Genomic DNA, 19,382 nt, shown 5'->3' with positions numbered 1-19,382 from the left:
GGGCGGGGGCGCTGCGGGCCCGGCCGAGGGGCGGTTCCGCCCCGCGGGCCGCAGGCGGCGCTGTGCGCGGGCCCGGATGTGACGCGCGGGGCGGGCGCTGCGGGCAGCCCTTTGTGCGGCCCTCTGTTGTGCCGGCCTTTTGTCGGCCCTGTGTCCGCCCTGTGTCGGCCGAGGCGATGCTGGCGGCGGGCGGCAAGAAGGGCGCGGAGGCGGCGGCGGGCGGCGAGACCGGGCCGGAGGCGCCGGTGCCCCCGCCCGCCGCCGCGGGGGCTCTGGGCTCCTCTTCCGATAGCGGCGGGGCTGCGGAGCGCACGCCCCGCAAGAAGGAGCCGCCGCGGGCCTCTCCCCCGGGTGGGGGGTCCGAGCCGTCGGCCACCGGGGCCACCCCTGCGCCCGGCGCCGAAACCACCGGCATCGCCGAGACCCCCGAGGGCCGCAGGACCAGCCGCCGCAAGCGGGCTAAAGTAGGTGTGGGGCGCTCCGGGCCCCCTGGCGCGGAGCCGCGGCCGGAGGCGGGCTCGACCTGCGCGGGGCAGCGCTGCCCGCGGGACCGGGCCCGGCGCGGGGCTGAGCGCTGTGCCCGAGGGGGTTCGGGGGGTGAGTTCGGAGGATAAACACGCGGGCGCGCAAGAAGGCAGTGCCGGTCCAGATCCCGCAGTGTCCCAGCTCTTCGTAGACTATGGTGTGACACGGTGCGTGTCACAAAGGAGAGCATTCTGCAGCAGCCCAGGAACTTTTTGGGGTTCCTGATCGGATACCGAACACTGAAAATACTCCAAGTCCCTGACAGTGCATCGAAATGCTCAGAAGCTTACATATAATCAGTACATTCTTGTCACTGGAGTATATAGTTGCAGATTCTCTCGAGTCTCATGTTCATGGGGCTGTGGTGGTTTTGCAAGGTTTGCGAAGGTGATGGCCACCCTCAGTCCACTGTTCCTCACCTTCCCTCTCTTGGCTTTGGTGAGCTGAGTCAATGCTGTGTTAAGGGTCAGACTTAGCAATTAAATGCAAGGGCCATAACGAGTCTCCAGTAATTTGGGTCTGTAATATGTAACTCTCATCTATTGTTCTGAACATATGAGAACGTTGTCTTTTTTTTTGTGAAACTTTTTCTTCAAAGCCTTGTTTCAGAAGATGTTGAAGATCTTGGCTGTGCCCACAGCTGGGGTGTTTGGCAGGGAAGCTGAAATTACTTTTCCGAACTGTTTTGTCCTGTGGCTGTGGCATTGAATGTGTGACCCTTCAGAGCCATTGTGTGATGCGATAGCTGGACTGGTCATTTGCACACAGGAGCTGTTGGGTAGGTCAGTCTGGTGCATATTTTAAACTGAAAGAAGGTAGATGTAGCTTGGACATAAGGAAGATATTTTTTACTATGAGGATGGTGCTGGCCAGAGAAGCTGTGGCTGCCCTATCCCTGGAGGTGTTAAAGGCCATGTTGGACAGGGCTTGAAGCAAACTGGTCCAGTGAGAGGTGTTCCTGCACATGGCAGGGGGGATGGAATGAGATATTTTGAAGGTCCCTTCCATCCCAAACCATTCTGTGATCTTCAGAAGCAGCATTCCTGCTCTGTAGTGGTCTGTTAACAAGTAAGGAATTAGTGCTCTGTGTGGGTTGTGTGTTGATGATGTTTCTCTGCACTGACAGTACTTATCTGCAAAGGGTTGTTCATCTCCTGTGACACCCTCTGTCCCCATGAGCACTTCAGCCCAGCACGAGATTGCCTTACCGTGAATCTTTGTGGTGTGAATTTAGGTGGGGGGTTACCCAGGTTAAAAATAAACCTAGGGAAGAGGTTAGTTTTTTTATTGAACTTGATTGTTCTTCGAAAACTCTGTGAACTCAGGGGGGATGGGAGACTTCTGAGGGCCTTTGTGCAAAAATAATGTGGCTTCAAATACCCGTGGTAATGTACAGATGTGCTGGAGGGTCACTGTAATTTGCTTCAGAGTGGAGTTCGAAGAACGTGCTAGTGGTGCAACATTTGCTCAACAGTGGGAAAAACTAATGTGCTGGAGATTGTGGAATGTAAATGTTTAAAAGAGAGCAGATCATGGAGTATGTGTTAGTGTTTTACTGAATCCAGAATTTCCTATACAGAGGCTTCCCAAAGAAACACAGTTGTGTTTTGAGTTGTGCCCGTTGCTGCCCTTTCTTAATGACTGAACTCGGGCTATGAAAGATTTTTTGCTCTTTTAATGAGAAATGCAGAGTTGCATTTGTCATTTCATGGTGGAAACTGACCTGTCAGATGTTGGAGGGTCACTAGCTGCTTTCTTTTTATTTTTCCCATGACTGCATGTTGAGAAGTGCTTTTTTCCTTTCCAGTAGATAGGGATATTCAATAGCATTGTACAAACCTTTCTTACTTTGGAACTTTGTTTTATTGAACGGTAAGAGATGCATCCCTTCCAGGCTATTTTTGAGGTTTCCCTGTTCCTTTAAGTTGGAGCAGCGTCTTTTTGGCTGGTAATACTATTTATTTTTACTGGAGAGCAGTACAAAACATGCATGGCAATAGAAACGGGTGGGAGCAGGGCATTGTTCTGGTGTTGAGCCACTAGTGTAACTGTCCTGGAAAGGAGGCAGCTGTGAGCCTCTATGTCAGGACAAGATTCCCAGGAGACTGTACAGGACGCAGGTGGGATTTCCTCAGAAATCTTGTGTATGGTTCTGGTCACCCATGTTTGGCAGATAAAAGTCAAGTTGGAACATATGGACACAGAGGCAACTTGTTATCCCCAGGTTTGACAGGGACAGGAAGGAAGGGAAGAAAACTAGAGGGGCTTTAAATGATGATACAACAAATTCAGGTAAACTGGGCTTGATGTGAGTAGAAAGCTCCCACTGTTGGGTGCTGGAGACATTTTTTTATGTGGAAGTGAAAACATGGAACTTGTTAAGCTTTGTTGCATTTTATAACCTGGTATCTATAATAAGACTGCATAAGGTATCAAGCCTTCTCTTTGATCTATAAGCAATTTTGTTATTTGCAGTGTTCATTTTTGTAGCCCAGCTTACAGATACCTTCAGTGTGTTTATTCTCTCTTGTGCTTTTTGCAGGTGGAGTACAGAGAGATGGATGAGAGTCTTGCAAACCTGTCAGAAGATGAGTATTACTCTGAAGAAGAGAGAAATGCTAAAGCTGAGAAAGAGAAAAAACTACCCCCACCACCTCCACCAGCTCCTGCAGAAGAAGAGAATGAAAGTGAGCCAGAGGAGCCATCTGGTGAGTAAAGAGAGACCTTCTCCTTTGACACTACTTACCTAGTTTATTAACAGAAATGTAGCAGAGCCAGGTGTGGCATCATCATGAATTCCATGTGTGGGTTTGATCTGGTTTCAAATGATTGTTCTACAGTGTTTTATTTGCTTTCCCCGTTTTCCTGAGAGGGAAAACTCAGAAGAGCAGCCTGAAAAAGTTGAGAATGGGCATGAATCTAATTCCAAATGAAGCCAAACTCATGCTAGATTCTCATGATCCTTACTGACTTGTGTTTGGAAGCTTATTGACCAGAGTAGCCTCTTTGGCTCTCTGCTGCCACACCTGCTCATGTAGCAACACTCACTCTGAGAGAGAAAAAGTTTAGTTTATAGGGGGAGATTCTGTGGAGAAAAACAAATTTAATATACTGTGATTCCTATAGCTTTAAACAGTGACTCTAATCTTAAGTTCTGGTTGAGTACTGTTCACTTGAACTTCAGTGTTTTCCTCATTATCTTTGACAGAGCTTCACTTTACAGTTAAAAGTTTTTTAGTTAGGAGGCAGCTTTCAAAATCTGTGGTCGTAGCAGTACCCTGTCCTTTACCTCTGTTGTGTTTACAGCTCCCATCATTAGTGAGGTCTGGTGGTGAGGCATCACTCAGGTGTCTACAAGATGGTGCTTTTGCAAAGTTCAGAATCCGAGATTTTATGAGATAACGTGCTAGTTGTTTTGGAGCAGAGCTGAAATCTAGTAGTTGAATCTTTGCTTATTCATTACGTATGTGAATTATTGCTAGTCTGCAGTTGCACCCTTAATTTTCTTTTTGTCTGGCAGGTTTGAGAATGTAGGCAATAGGACTGATATTGGCTTGGGGATACATAACTTTAGTTGCAGAAAAATTATTAAAAGCCACAGTTGTGTTTTATCTCTTAGGCTTTTGCCTTTGTAACCTCTCCTTGTTGCAGCTGTTGGCTCCTGCCTTGATGCAGGAATACTATAGCTGATATGCTTGACTAAAATATTTGCAATGATAAAAAACCTCCTCCCTCAGTTGTAGCTGATGTATCAAAAACTGAATTTTAATAGATGTAATTAAGCAAGTATCTTAAGTTTACTATTTGGTTTTGCTTGGACCTTGTGTTTAATCTCTGAGGCCTAATATTAATACATTTTTATTTCTCTCAGATTCATTTTTATGCCTCTAAGGATGATTATTGAAATCTGTTTGAAGCATAATTGGTAAAGTACAGTGAATTAGGTTTTATCCCATGAAAGAAGAAATGTGGAAGATAAGAGCAGTGATGAGTCATGCTATTCTATACACACAACAGCCTGTTAAGCAGTTATTCTGCAAGCACTGTATTTAGCCATCTAAATACAATCACTATCTAAACAGGCTCTATCTAACTGTTTAGAAATGAGTTGACTTCAGGTCATCATACAGTTTCTCAATTCCTAGAAATTCTGTGATATGCATGAAGCAGTAAAGCAGGAAAAGGACAAATTTTCAGGTGTCATTCCATAGCTAGTGTTGCTGTAGTTTTGAAGGCTGATATACAAGCTATATAGGCTTGTGGATCTCTCTATCTTTGTCTTTATTAATGCAGGTGTCAAGAACATCAGGTCATCTTATGCTGGCTGTTAAAGTGCATTGAAACTTCTAATTCAGGCACCTGTTAGAAGGAGGAGGCCTGGAGTCTGCTGTATATAAAAGCAGTGTTTATAATTGAGGTTTTCTCTTTCTGTGTCTCTTTGAAGCAAAAATTGACGTGTTGAATAAGAAATACTAAATTGGACAGTAATACTAGAGTAGGATTGCACATTGTAAATTTAGCAGAATTTTAATTACCGTGTATATTACTGTTTATTCTCATTGCAGACCTTAAAATTTTCCTTTCTGTGTTTAAAGCCTATAAAAACACAGGGAATGCAGTAGAGGTGTAAAGGTGTCATTTTATAGGTTATGCCCTTTAGAGTTGAAAAGCCTGACTGTGCAACCTACAAGCGTCTTGGTGCCAGTGCCTGGCACTGCATTACCTTGTCCCCACAGACAGCTTACAGTGAAGTAGGTTACTAAGTGTCACAATTCAGGTGAGAGTGAAATGCTGGTCTTATTTGAGGTAGATCCTGTTTATGTATTCAGCTGTGGGGAGTTCCAGGTGTTATATACATTATTACAGTCTGGATTTGCTACAGGCTATATACGTTATTATAGTCTGGATTTGCAAGATTTACTGCCTACTGTTGCAGAGCAGTTTTAAAAGGTGTGACAGTATTTCATGGTTAATATAATTTCCTTAGATTTTCTCTTCTCTTTTTATGTGAGAAATGCTTTCCAATAGCAAAAGGCTTCCAAATTCCCTTTCAGTGCTGAATGACATTTGTGTTCTTGTTTGCCAGTATCCCTTCTGAAATTAAGGAGCTTACTACTTTTGTTTTTCTCCTCTAAGGATCTTTTTGGTTTTTCCTCACCAAATTGGATTTTTATTTTTATAACTATTGAAGATTATCAGCTCTTGGACATTTAGTGTGCTCAGTATTCTTACTTGGTGGTAATCCTAGCTTCTCTTTTCCAAGGAACTGAGTATGATCGAGATTAACCTCAAGTGAATACTCAGTCTTAGTGGTGCTCTGTCTCTGTCATCTGGCTTTGTCTGTTTTTTTAAATAACTTCAATACTCTCTGATATTCGTGTGCAGCTGTTTTTTATTTTGAAATGGGATAATTGTATGAAGTGGACTCCTTTGCGGACCGACTTCCTGATTACTCTTCAGCTCACGGTCTGTTATTCTGTTGCCTTGAGACTTGCATGTGTACGGTGGAGCCACAATAGTGTGATGTTATTGTGGATCAGCAGTTTGCTTGCTGATTTGTTCCTTTGCAACTAGAACCTGACTTTCTTCCAGGGAAAGAGAGCCAATCTTCACTAGCAGGCCTTGTTTGCACACTTCTGTGCTCAGACTGGGTAGCATTTAGAATTGTGTCCAAGCAAGCAGTAATACTCATGAGAAGAGGAAAATACTGATTTCTTTCTGTAAATAAGCTGAGATCAATTTTTTCCTCTCTACTCCTTGTCAGTGCTAATTCAGGGATAAAGAATTCCACAGACTGATGTCAGCATCTTTTCACTTTCTTAATTTATGGAAGGCCTAAGTGAAACTGTGATTGCAAATTAATGGCCTACGATTGAGTGTAAATATTAATGTTTGAGTTGTGTTAGTCTCTGCTCGAATGAAAGCAGGTCTTAAAATGCTCCCAGCAAAATAAAATACTTGCAGTGCAGGTCAAGTAAGGAATTTTATCTTGCTGTTGCAGATATGTTGGTTCATAGAATCCTGACTTTGGGTCTTGTAAGGCCTTTCAAAATACAGTTATTTGTCACAGTTTCTCTTGTGAGTTTTTGGATTTTCCTGTTGGATGACTGATTATCTACAAGTACTGACTATTGCTCCGCTGTAGCTGAGTGAAAGTGTCTGTCTTGTTTCAATTCCTATTTTGTTTTACAGATGTGTAATGTGACGACATTCTAAATGTTAGTCCAGGTTATCACAGTATGCAAACATCTGGTTCACTTTTTCTGTCTTACTTTAGGGGTTAAATTTGTAGTTCAGATGAAATTCTTTTAAGTTAGTGTATCCCTTAAGAACCTCAAACTACACTCTGGCAAAATTGTCCACCTGGTCCCAGACTCTTTTAAACAGTGTGTTTAGCCACAGGTTAGACCTTGCTCTTACCTGTTTGGAGATGACACCTTGAACAGTTGTGCTCTAGGAAGTGCCTGTTGCACTCCAGTGACTGTTGCAACAGTGTGTTTCAGTGGGGGTTGGGTTGGGATTGCTGACTACTGAAGCATGTGGTTTGAAAGAGCCTTGGTGCAGCAGCACACGGCAATCTCTGGAGTGTGCTGTGGCTTCCAGCGCTCTGCAGGTGACAGGACGCCAGGCAAACATCTGACTGTGGAGGAATATTGCTCATGAGCTCAACCCGAAGCTAGTGTCTCCTGTGAAGTGAGCAGTGTGTGAGGTGACCTGTAGTGGCTTTGTTCCTGCTAGACACTGCAGCTGTACTCATCTCTTTTCGCAACGTGCTCTGTTCCTGCTTGTGTTGCAGTCCTGTAAAGGCTGCTGTTCAGGACTTTCATGCAGGCTAAGGTAATTCTGAGACTTCTTCAGATCTTTCAGATGAGTGCTTAGCCTTTCGTCATGTTTCTGTCACTGGGTATGTTGAAAGACTGATGTCTTTCAGTGCTGGGTATTGATCACAGCACTGATCAATGGTCTGATGTGTACTTGGCTTCAGAGGCAGTCTTAGTATGTTAGAACATTGATGGTGTATCAAAGGCACTGAAGCCAAAATAAGTGATCTGAGCCTTTAAAGAAATATTATGGCATGAAGTTTCAAGGAAGGGTTTATGACAGAAAGATTAGGAATAGGCTCTCCTGAATGTAAGAGGTTTTTCAGAATGGCTCAGACTATCCCCTTGCATATGAGGAGACTCAGGAGCACCAAAGGCAAGCTAATCAAATTCTTAGGGCTTTAGATCCGTAGAATCTGATGGTATCCATCCAGCTTGGCAGTAAGAAATGTGATCTGATTATTTAAATCATAGCCATTAATGAAGTTGATTATAAATATTTAGCCACCAGGAATGCTACATATTGAGTACTTCTTTATTTCCCGTAAAATCTTATCTAAAGCGTTCCAGTAACACAGATAACACTTTAGAAGATCACAGTTTGGTGCCCTGAATCTAGGTTCCAGAAGATGGGATTATCAGAAAATGGGTTTAGTTAGTTGGTGAAATTTAATACCTACAACGCCAACTTGCCAGGCCTTTATGTCCAGTGTGGTTTAACTTATGGAGTAAGGTCCCTGAGTTCTCCTCTTTCCTTCCACAGGGCAAGCAGGAGGACTTCAAGACGACAGTTCTGGAGGGTATGGAGACGGCCAAGCATCAGGTGAGGGTGGCGTTTGATGCTTGCCACTGAGTAGCAAGAGCCGCCAGGTTAGGGATTGATGCTTGCAAGTGCGCATGGGTGTGGTTGTCCCAAATTTAGCAAGAGATGTAGGAGTTGTGTACCCACCTGTTTAAAAAGTGAAGGGTATTTTCAGATTTCAGTTGAGGACTATAACAACTGTGAAAAAGGGCACTAGCTAACCTGTGTTGAAATGCCTCAGGCCGATCTCTCATCCCTCCACTCCTCTCCATGTTCAGAGGAGTCCAAACATGCAAAAAGCTATTTCTTACCTAGCCAGTTTATACCACCTCGACTGACAGAGAGAACCCTGGGCTTTAGAACAGTAAGACCTTTTTTCTAATTTGCTGAAGAAACGTAGCATGGAGTACCTTTTTGCTCCTTTATTTTTGCCTTTTGAAAGGGTTTGTGTTTGAGCTGTGTGCCAGCGGTTAGTCCAGGAGATTATCTACTGGGCACATTCATAGTCTGGAGCTCACTGGACTTGATTGTGAATTGTGTTTGCCATTTGGCCTCAGTACTGCTGCTGGCAGTATGCACTTACTGCTTCAGTCACGGGATTGGTGTCTTAACTGTTAAGTACTTGGAATGCTACTGAAAATCTTCTCCGACTCTGCCGCTTTTGCTCTCATTTCAGGATTAGGGTTAAGCAAAAGAGTCAAAGGCTCTATAACCTGTTCTGTACATCCAAGTTGCTCTTTTTGAAGAAAACAGAACTTCGGGATACTCATCTAAAAGTGCATCCTTTGCTGTTCTAAGTAAGGGAGCCAAGTACTGTTACGAATCTTACCACTTAATCAGAACTGCTGGCTCATGGGCTTAAGGGTGCACTGCCTATTTCATTTATAGGCAGGCATTTGCTAATTGGAAATTCTGCATATTTTGCATTTTGTATGTATGATAAGAGTATGCTTTAACAATTGTCCAATTCATTGGCCAGAAAACTTTCCTTCAGAGCGTTTTTCATCTGCAGATGTTTCAGTGAGTCTTTAAATGAGCAGCATCCCTCAGAATTTCTTCTGTGAGGAAGAAGATAATCAGAACTTTAGCACATGACTTCCTGATGCTCAATGTCGGGAAGTGGCGAGTGTGTGTGCGAATGTGTGTGGGGAGGAGCTGAGTCCAGGCAGAGCCATTCCTTCAGTGTTAGAGTTGCCTGCCCCAAGGAGGAGCACGTGTAGTTCTGAACTGGTACTCCCTGTAATGTGTTGCTTTCAGGGAATACAAGCAATAGAGGTGTGGAATGGGTGGGATTTAAGCAGCCTGAAATCCAAATCCATTTAGCTTTGAGCTGTGTAGTTGCAGAATTAAATTCAAGGACATTTAGTTCTTACAAGATCTTCCACTGCTTGGCCAAATAAAAATGATATCTTTGCTATTAATAGCTATGCTTTTGCTAAATTCTTGTATCAAACGCTGTTATGGCTTAGGTTTTTCGGGTTTTTTTCTTAAATACCAGTGCTCATCTGGACCTATTCTGACATTTTTGTTTTAAAGTCCATGTATTACCATGAAAGACATGTGGCCTTAAAAAAAAAAAAAAAAACACCACAACCCACCTTGGAGTTCTTTACAAAAATATTAGCAATGCCATAATCTCTGGCTGGTCAGTTTGAAGAAATAAATCCCAAAGCTTTTCAAGAAAATACTGAGTTGCCTTAAATCCACATCTGAGTTCCCTGGTTGTTCATGATTGCATGGCTTTTTAGCAGATACCCGGAGAAGCACACTTCTTTTAGCACAAGTCTGTAAGACAGAGTCAGATTTCAGCATTTCAGGTCATTAACTGGCCATTCTCTGAAATTGTGCTGCTGAGGTTTTTGCTAGCACTTGAGGATCTAGAACCCTAGTTAAGATTTGTTAACATTAATGAAGTATCAGAGAATTGATAACTTTGGTTTGATTTCCATGCTCAGTTTTACAGGATTTATAGTTGAGCATATGCATTTCTATGCAGAGGTTGACACGCTTGGGCCTGTGTTAGATGGAAGGACAGCGGAGGGGCTGGGAGATGGTTATTACTGGAGAAACTGAAGTTCTAGCAGAGCTGTAGGTTTCTATTCCATAGCTGAATATCAGTGCAAGAAACATTCTGGCTGTGACAGTTTCTCCTATGGTTAATTTTACTTGTAGTGCTCTGTAGCCTCTGTTACTAATTTCCTCTTGTAAAATTCCTGGATTACAGACAGTTTTCTTTACCTTGAGATATCACACAATTAGATCTTTTGATCTTTACTTGTGAGCGAATTTATTTGGTTTCACAACCATTTCCTTCCTCAATTTTTTTTTTTCATTACCTTTGGAATGTAAAAAGCTTGAAAGTTAAAGGAGTGTGTGGTGGCACCAGAACTGGAGGAAGATAATTTCTCTTCCTGATACAGTTAAGTGTACCGCTGCAGGGGAACTTCAAACTCTCTGAGAGTTGTCTTGGTTACTGTAATACACTGCAAGCTTGTATTTTCTTTGATATCTATAATAATCCTTTGAAACAATTCCAGTTTCAGTAAATGATCTTAATCTTACTGCATTACTTGTGGGATTTTTTTTCCCCTTGGGATGTATTGGTTTCTGTCTTTTCAGACTGAAGGCACTCTCCTCTGTCTGTCCTGATCGTAAGTCGCTTCCTAGGACATGGGAGATTGATATTGTTCTTGCTGTGTTTCACATCTCAGTTCATTTTGCTCACTGTGCCTGCAAGGTGTGTTTTCTTCACTCATGCTGTAGCACTTGATGCAGTTGTGTCTTAGTTTGTTACTTTGAAGTACAACGTCCCAGAGACTGAGGAAAGCAGGGTACAGAACTATAGTTACTTCACTGCTAGTGTGTGAATTGACAGAAGTGCAGGTGCCTGTATGAATGAAGGCCTTCCCTAGAGAAAACCTCTCCTGTAGGGGTTCAGCGCCAGTGTTTTACATGTGGAGCATTTAAAAGGAAAAGTAAGAAATCTGTAGTTTTAGTGTACACAGCACTTGGGAGGGGGCACAGGAAATGTGTGTGATTGTATTTCATTGTACTACATGATTTGAATATATCAAATGTGCAAAAAGAGAGGTTAAGATGGGTTTCTCTAGCTGGAGGAGGTCAATGCAAATTAAACCTTGAGAAGCAGGTGAGAGGGGACAGTAGACATTTGCTTGTTTCTTCAAGATATTTGGCTTTGAATAGGTTCCAAAATGTTTTTCCAATTCTAGTAGAAACTGGAAACCACACAAATTAAGGACAGCATCGAAAGTAGTTACATTTTATTGATACTATATTATATATGTGTTATATATAACATATTGATATGTGCCCTGCCCCACTTACTTTTCAGGCTTTGGTTTTGGGGAGTTTTTTGTTTGTTTGTTTTTTGATTCCCCCCATAGCTTTTTCATTAACTCTAGATGATACCTGTAATTCAAAGAACTGTAGACTTGGAAACGTGTATGTCTTACAGAAGTAAATAAAAAGAGTAATTGAAAGCATGATATGAAATTGACCACCACAGCACCCCATGGCTGGATGCACTGGCTAGGAGGGGTGGTGTTTCTTTAGAGCGCCTGTAGACAACTTGTCTTTTTATTGTAGGTGTGGAGGGCGCAGCTTTCCAGAGTAGACTTCCACATGATCGTATGACATCTCAAGAAGCTGCCTGCTTCCCTGATATAATCAGTGGGCCACAGCAGACTCAGAAGGTGTTTCTGTACATCAGGAACCGCACCGTAAGTTTGTCGTAAAGTATTTATGAAAAAAGGGTAGGACATTTGTGTACCTTGCAAAGACTTTTTGTCAGTTACCATGTCTAACAGTTGGTAGATTGTTTTTTGTTTTGAGATGTTGGGGTTTAATTTCTGGCATCTTGTCATACTCTAAGTTGCTAAGGAAGTTGCTATCCAGTTCTTAATCAAAGCAGTGCTGTGAGGCAGCATAAAGAATCTGTAGTGTATTTACAATATCCAAAACAGTCATAGCAAACTACGTGATTCAGTTGATGCAACTTTTAAAAAGGAACAGAAAGCTGGTGCAAATGTTCTACTACTTTATTTCAGCTTAAAGTATAAGCTTCTGTAGATAACTTAAAAATAATAATGAAACACATTGTTGCTTAAGGCAAACCGCTAAGCTTTTATTTTTTACTTTGTTTAGCATTCAGTTGCTGTATTTCTGAGACATCAAGCCAATCATGTGGCTTATTCTCAGACCAGAACAGTTACTTTGCCAGCTTTGATTTCATAAAAGAAATTGTAATGTTGAAGAAATGAAACTACTTCTGAATGCTTGTAGCATTTCTGCCCCAGTTCAAAACTTCCATGCAACTTAAGAATGAAGGGGCAGTATTCAAATAATTATTCAGGAGTTCACTCACTTGAGTTCAGCCAAACATGCCTGAGATTTAAACCTTAACAAAACTTAAATATTAGTATTCCGTTTTGCAGATTGTGACAACACTATTAGGGTCCTCAGCATACCAACAGGGATCAGGACTTTCTCCTGTATTTTGAAAAGTGTGTTTTAGAAAACTTAGTCATGTTAAAAAAAAAATTACCAGTATGACAGCAAGAAATATTTTGAAAATTGCTGTAGTTAAGGGAGAAAACACCTTATGTACCACTCATTTTTTTTCACAGACTTAAGATGATCAAGGAGCATCCCAGTGTATTGACCCTGGTAGCACCCAGTGCTTAGTAACTTAATGTGTGGTGGACATCTTCATGCTTTTCCTGTGAAATTTCCCTCTAACCCAAGTTGTAAATATTGGGAAGTTATGAAATGTGTAAAAACAGACCAAAGCATGCCAAAGAGTTTGAAAAATTGTTCTCTCAAAACAAATAATGAATAATCCTTTTACAAAGGTTTTAGAAGCAGAAAAGCCTTCCACTGAAACTTAAGAAATTACTGGAGAGGAGTATTTGCAGGGAAAACCAGCATTGCTGGTCTGTGGGTCTTATTCACTATGGAGGAACTTGGAGAAGTTCCTGAGCAGGAATCCCATCTGAGGAAGGCTTGTGAGAGGCTCTCCTCCAGGGAGAACAGCGGGGGTTATGGAACAGCTGATATGAACCTGGTGCTCAGCAGAGCTCTGGCAGTGCTGGGAACTGCAGTGTGCAATCTCTTACTTTGAGCTGGAATCAAGAATTGAATGAATGATCTGGTAAGTAAAAATACCACTTTGAAGGCTTACGGTAGCTTTTACAAAGGGAAGTCAGTAACTTGATCTTTTATGTGAATCCCTCCCACTCCAAAATAACATTAAAAAAACCACAACCAACCAACCAACTAACTAAAAACCCCAACCCAAACCAGTAAAAGCTCTTGCTAAATTGCTGTGACTTAAAACAGATGATGAAAATCTACAAAGCAAAATGTAGTATAAATGATTGTCATGGCAGTGCAGGGCAGTTGTAGTTTGAAGCCTTTAAAATCTTCTAAGGCCTGTGCTGTTCTGTGTTCATAGAGGGTCTAAAAATCAGAATTTGTAGAAAAAGTGGAAGTAATTGTATATATACATACATAGAGATTTATATATAAAAATATGATTAAGGGCTTTGTACTCTTCCCTCTGAGAATGGAGCCTTAGCACTGTGGTACGTAGCACTGGGAAACTCTTAGTTTCACGCTCAAAAATTGTTAGAAAAAGCAGTGTTAAAAACTATTGGGAAAGTGAGTACAAGAAAGTACTGCACTAACGATGAAATTTGCCTCAAATGACCTCCCAAATTATATGGAAATTTTTTCTTAATCCTTCCTATTCATTATACTTGTATGGTTTGTTTAATATCTGTGAGGAGCTGTAAAGTTAAGTAGTGCAACTGTAGAGAAATACCCCCAAAATTACTAATTCTGGAATATAAAATGGTATATAATGGCCAGTCTTCGCGAACAAAGAACCGGGGAAGGTCTTTACACCTTCCAGCCTATGGAGATGCTATGTATGACCTAGATCTAGGCATGGAACAGTACAATTGTTAATTAACTACTGCCTCCATGCCACAAAGTAGGAGTTCTGTTGGGAAAAACATTTTTTTTCCTAGCATGAAGTGACATTAACATTTTACAGACAGTTCTTCCTGCTCTATTTTTGAACTGTAACTGTCTTCCAGATAAGCTTTTTATGTGTATGTGGCCAGTATATATGTGTAATTTGTGTATATGTGGTAGTGTCTTACATTGGTGAAGATGGATTGAATGATTAAATGTCTAAGATAAACCTTGTAACATGACAATTACTGCTGTAGCTTTTATGAAAATATGAAATTCCATTATGAAAATATGAAATTTGATACCAAAAAGACAGTACTGGCTGATGCATCTTTCTGCTACCTTGGTGTATTTCCACTTACTTGAAATGGTGTGAGAATTTCAAGTAGACTGTATTGTACCTTGAGGAACACTTTGAGGTGAAGTTCAGTGCAGCTTGGGTAGTCCTGCCAAAGTTTAACTCATTAGAGGATTTCGTCTCCTGACAGTATTTAGTAGCAAACACACACCTCGAAAACACCTCTTTTGTATTGCTTAATCTGATGTCATCTTTTTTGTTTAAATACAGCTGCAGCTCTGGTTGGATAACCCAAAGATTCAGCTGACATTTGAAGCAACTATCCAACAATTAGAAGCACCTTATAATAGTAAGTCAAATCTTTCACTGCCAGAATTGTCCCATGAGTACTGCTGTTCTCTTTCACTTTTATTTGGGGAAAAGCTGCTTCAGATGGGTCATTTGTTAATGCAGCTCCGTGAGTGTTCGTGTGCAGACTGTGTTAGTGAATTATGTTCATGATTCAGGTTTGGTGGAATTCACTTATCTGGTAAAGAAATATCACTACCAGGATTCATAAAAGCTGCTAAAAGATGGGTTATTACAGAAGTTTCCTGCAGGGTTAATTCACATGTATCTTTTAAGGTTTGCTACAGCTTCAAGTTGGTTTTCAGCTGTGAGACTTTATTAATCATATGGGTATTGGGAGGCATTAAAAAGTTGCCTAAGACTTGAGCAGACTGGATGTGATGAAAGAAGGCAGTCAAAGAGTGAGAAGTTACTGCTTGCAAATACTTGAGGCTTTCTTGAGACTATTCTACCTGTCTCAAATAAGATCTCAGTAAGCTGGAAAAGGGTGGAGGGAAGCCATAAAAAAAGCTAAGAAGAAAATAGTACTGAAATGAACACAGATACAACTGTCAGGGATTGCAAAAGAGCAAATTATTGTGCTTTTAAGAATAAAAATGAGAATTCAGTGCTCCAGTAAGGGGTTGGCTTAATATTGGTAAATCCCATCACAGTTCTGTGTCAAGATCTCAGGATTTTGCAGTCAGTTTCAGAAAAGGTGTTCTTTCCCACTAGATTAAAAGAAGCATTTAATGTCCTGTGCAGCTTTTCAGGCAAGACTCCAAACTGCAGTACAGCATGGAAAACAGCTTGTGTTTTCCAGAAAAACTAGGCTCAGGCACCTTCGGGAAGATGGATTGGTCATTAGGGCAGCAGGGCTACGGAAGGCGATGTGTTCAGCAGGACTTGACTGAGTTACTGCTGTGAATATGTCCTTAGTCCATACATACTGTTTAACATAAAGAATAATTTTAAAACCTTACACATTCTTTTAGGTGACACGGTGCTCGTTCACAGAGTTCACAGCTACCTGGAGCGGCATGGGCTGATCAACTTTGGGATCTACAAAAGAGTGAAGCCTCTTCCAAGTAGGAAACTTGAACATTGTTTCTAATTGAAGTTTTGGTTTTTTGTTCTGTGATTTCTCAGGACAAATTTTTGAGTGGGTTTTTTTTTTAAAATTGCAGTGCTAGGAAAATAAAGTCTGGAAATCCAACTGGCTATAGATGTTAATGTGTTTTATTTTGGCATGGAGAAGCCATGTACTTACATAAATTGAGAGGAGAAATGATGTCAAATCTTCTTTAGATCATTTGGTGACTGTCACTGTTTAATGAGTTATCTTTGCTTCTCGATTGAATAACTAAAGTCAGAAACACAATATTGTACTTAGATCTGCTACGTGCTTATGTGATGTTTGAATTTTGCAAGTGAACTTCTCTGCCCTTTCTAGACTTTATTCTTCTGAGGCAGAAATAGATGAAACTATGATACTTGTCCCATAATTAATAAGAATCAGTAAGTAATTAATAAGAATCAGTTTCTTCTTCAGACAGTTGCCCTTCAGAAGTATTTTTCCTCCTGTTTTCTTCCTTGTCCCAGATGTACTACTGGTGCATCTTTCTTGTATGTATCTCGTTAAAAAAAATTAGTGTTAGTACAGTACTCAGTTTTCTTTTTGCTATAGTTCTGTCAGAGCTACTGATGAGAAGGAAGCTGCTTTTTGATCTTCGTACCTCTTAAATGAAATTTTAACATAACTGCTTGCAATCTAGGACTGCATATATTGAGCATCACTGTACCTGATTTTTTCCTTTCTTTAGCCAAGAAGACTGGAAAGGTGATCATTATCGGTTCTGGAGTCTCTGGGTTGGCAGCAGCTCGCCAGTTGCAGAGTTTTGGAATGGATGTCACAGTTCTGGAAGCCAGAGTATGAATTTCTGTGCTGTTTTACTTCTATATAGCAACTTAACCAGTAACCACATTTCGTACTAGCACAGGGCTGTGTCCCAGACACGTGCCCAGGATGGATAAGTGTATGTGCTGTTCCAGGCAGCATCCATCCGGGATGGATTGCTGATCCTGAACCTGTCTCACAGTGCAGCAAGTGGATCTATTCTTGCTGGGAGCTGTCTGATGCTTTCTCAGGGGTGGGCTGGGTAGTCAGGTGCTAGTGTTGTGTGTTTATACCAGGAGAAGCTTAGAACCTCCTTCCTTTCATGGTTAGAAATTTGTTTTTCATCAGAGAGCAGAATGCAAGTCTGTATTTTGAGAACTTGCTTGTTAAATAGAATCATTGCTTGGAATTGTTTCACAACATCAAGCAGCATATTTTTCTTGTAACTTTTAAGTCTTCATTTCTTTTCTTGCTTATTACTATGTGCTTGACAGAGACTTTAAAATTATGTAGGGCTACAGTTTGTGGTATGTGAATTAACTGCTTGTTCTTTCAGGAATAAAGTATTCTTCATATCCAGAAGAAGTGGAATATATTTTTTTTTTTTTAAGTTGAAGTTTTTTCATATAATTAATCAAATTGAGAATAGCTCGATACACAGTTAAACTAAATGCATTGACCAATTGGACTTTATCTTATGTTTTACTTCCTGGCTTCTTTTGGTTGTACATTCTCACACTTTTATAGCACAGATTAAAATAATCTGCTCAAATTTTTATTATAAGAATAATGTTTCAGGCTCTTAATATTGTTACTGCTCTTCTGGCTGGGGAGCAGAGCTGCTGGCTGTGCCACACCACTGCAGAAAGTAGAGTGCAACAGTCTGATGGTTTAGGAGTCTCTTGCTCACCTGAATGTCTGATGGAGCGGGGAGTGTTTACCATTTGCTTGCTTGAGTTTTGAGGTTGGTTGAGGTTTTTTTGAAGCTGGAATTAAGAGATTCATGCTGGAACCTAGCTTTTGTTCCGTGCATCTTGGTTATACTTAAGTAAATACTTAATTTACAGTACATAAATCTGGCATAAAACTATTTTATAATAACGCATGATATTTTTCAGCCATTTTTCTCTAGACTGCTCTCCTTGAGTAGCCTGTATGTTTTATTTTTAATGCAGTTTGGTGTTTTCATGCATTACGATTTCTGTGATTTGAGTAATAGTTTATTTCTACTCATTTTCTATAGCTTTGAGACTATCAGTTTACATGCTTCTGAACTGCTAACCTAATTACTAAAAATGAAACTTAACATTTTTATATTAATTGGTAGTTGTCTGGAATCTTTGCCCATTTGTAACCAATATTTTTCTCTGATAACATCCTGCTAGCTGGATGAGAATAGGGAAGGGTGATATTTTTTCTTATGAAGTTTAAAGTGGTTGAGAAATAAGTATCATCTTTAGTAGGATGTGAAAGGATAAAAATTTTTTTTCTAGCTTCCAAAATGGGCTGCTGATTCATGATTTTCTTCTTAATTGATAGCACAGCTGAATAATTTCCTATATAGCTATTGAATTTTATAGTAGGAAGTAGGAGAAGGAGGAAATTTATATGTAATTTAATTTCTTCATGGACAATACAGGATTGGTTTTGGAATCAGAATAGATCCTACTGTAGATAGAGTTAAATCTGCCCAAATCAGATTAGGCACCTTTTTTTTCTATTTTTATTTGCTTTTTTTGTTCCTTCTCTTTTTTAAATGCAACTTAAACATTTTATTCCTTAACTTACATGAACCAATTGTGTTCAAGTGTTCATTTGCAGTGGTTTTTGAAACAGTGTACATTCAGTACCTTTGATTAAGAGAACACTTGCACCACATTCTGTAGAAGCTTCAGTGATTATATGTCAGTGAGATACCTTGCTGCCTGTAACTGGAGGATTATTGTACTGTGCTTTTAAAAGGACCGAGTGGGAGGAAGAGTCGCCACCTTTCGCAAAGGGAACTACGTTGCTGATCTGGGAGCAATGGTGGTGACAGGACTGGGTGAGTTTTTCATAATCAAAAGGAGCGGGGAGGAAAACAAAGACAAGATCTTACAATTTTGAAACCTTAATGCTATTTTCTTTCCTGGCCAAAATAATTGGGTATTTTTATAAAGTACATGTTCTAGTTCAGCCTCTTTGGCGGTTAGCATTTTTTATAAGTAGCAGGGCTGTATGATGGGAGTGACCCCGAAGAGATGGCATGTGTTTTTTCATTTACATTGAAAAACAAGGGAGAAGGGGAAATGCAGATTAGAGCCTGTCTTCAGAATTTAAACCCCAAAAGTACTTTCTCCAAGTGATTTAAAAAATAATTGTAAAAGTAATGGCAAACAAGCTGTATTTTTTCCTATTTATTACTGGTTTATGGTATGGCATCAGTTATTGCTGTGGTTACTCTGCTAAGAAGATGGGGAAGTGTTTAGTGTGGAATATCTTTCAATAATGCAGTGAGATAATAAAATAATATAAAGTCTATACTAAAGCTGAGTTACTGACTGCGTAAACTTGGTGTCCGTCTTATGATTAGTCTTATTAAATTGCATACAGAGAATCTGGTTCCAGACAAAAGACTTAAATGGCACAGTCCTAGAAAAAGAAATTTCAGGTTGCCTAGTGAAAAACTACTATTTTTATGTTTAATTCGTATAATCGTAAAATGTTAAGGAGTTG

At 40.5% G+C, this 19,382-nt stretch overlaps 1 protein-coding gene across 1 annotated transcript in view; it reads left to right on the top strand.

Moving 5' to 3' along the window:
* Positions 1–176: 176 nt before the first annotated feature.
* Positions 177–19,382, top strand: part of KDM1A (lysine demethylase 1A) — a 38,460-nt gene continuing 19,254 nt past the window's right edge. Inside the window, exons 1-8 of the mRNA XM_027892184.1 lie at positions 177–464; positions 3,068–3,233; positions 8,110–8,169; positions 11,755–11,888; positions 14,714–14,792; positions 15,766–15,858; positions 16,594–16,700; positions 18,630–18,711. Coding sequence (XP_027747985.1) covers positions 177–464; positions 3,068–3,233; positions 8,110–8,169; positions 11,755–11,888; positions 14,714–14,792; positions 15,766–15,858; positions 16,594–16,700; positions 18,630–18,711 — 1,009 coding nt within the window. The remainder of the gene's footprint in view (positions 465–3,067; positions 3,234–8,109; positions 8,170–11,754; positions 11,889–14,713; positions 14,793–15,765; positions 15,859–16,593; positions 16,701–18,629; positions 18,712–19,382) is intronic.

Source organism: Empidonax traillii, unplaced genomic scaffold (genome assembly GCF_003031625.1).
Source record: "Empidonax traillii isolate 1590-97213 ecotype Southwest subspecies unplaced genomic scaffold, ASM303162v1 scaffold341:size590984, whole genome shotgun sequence".
In the NCBI taxonomy this organism is placed as follows: domain Eukaryota; kingdom Metazoa; phylum Chordata; class Aves; order Passeriformes; family Tyrannidae; genus Empidonax; species Empidonax traillii.
This window is presented reverse-complemented; position numbering and strand designations above follow the sequence as displayed.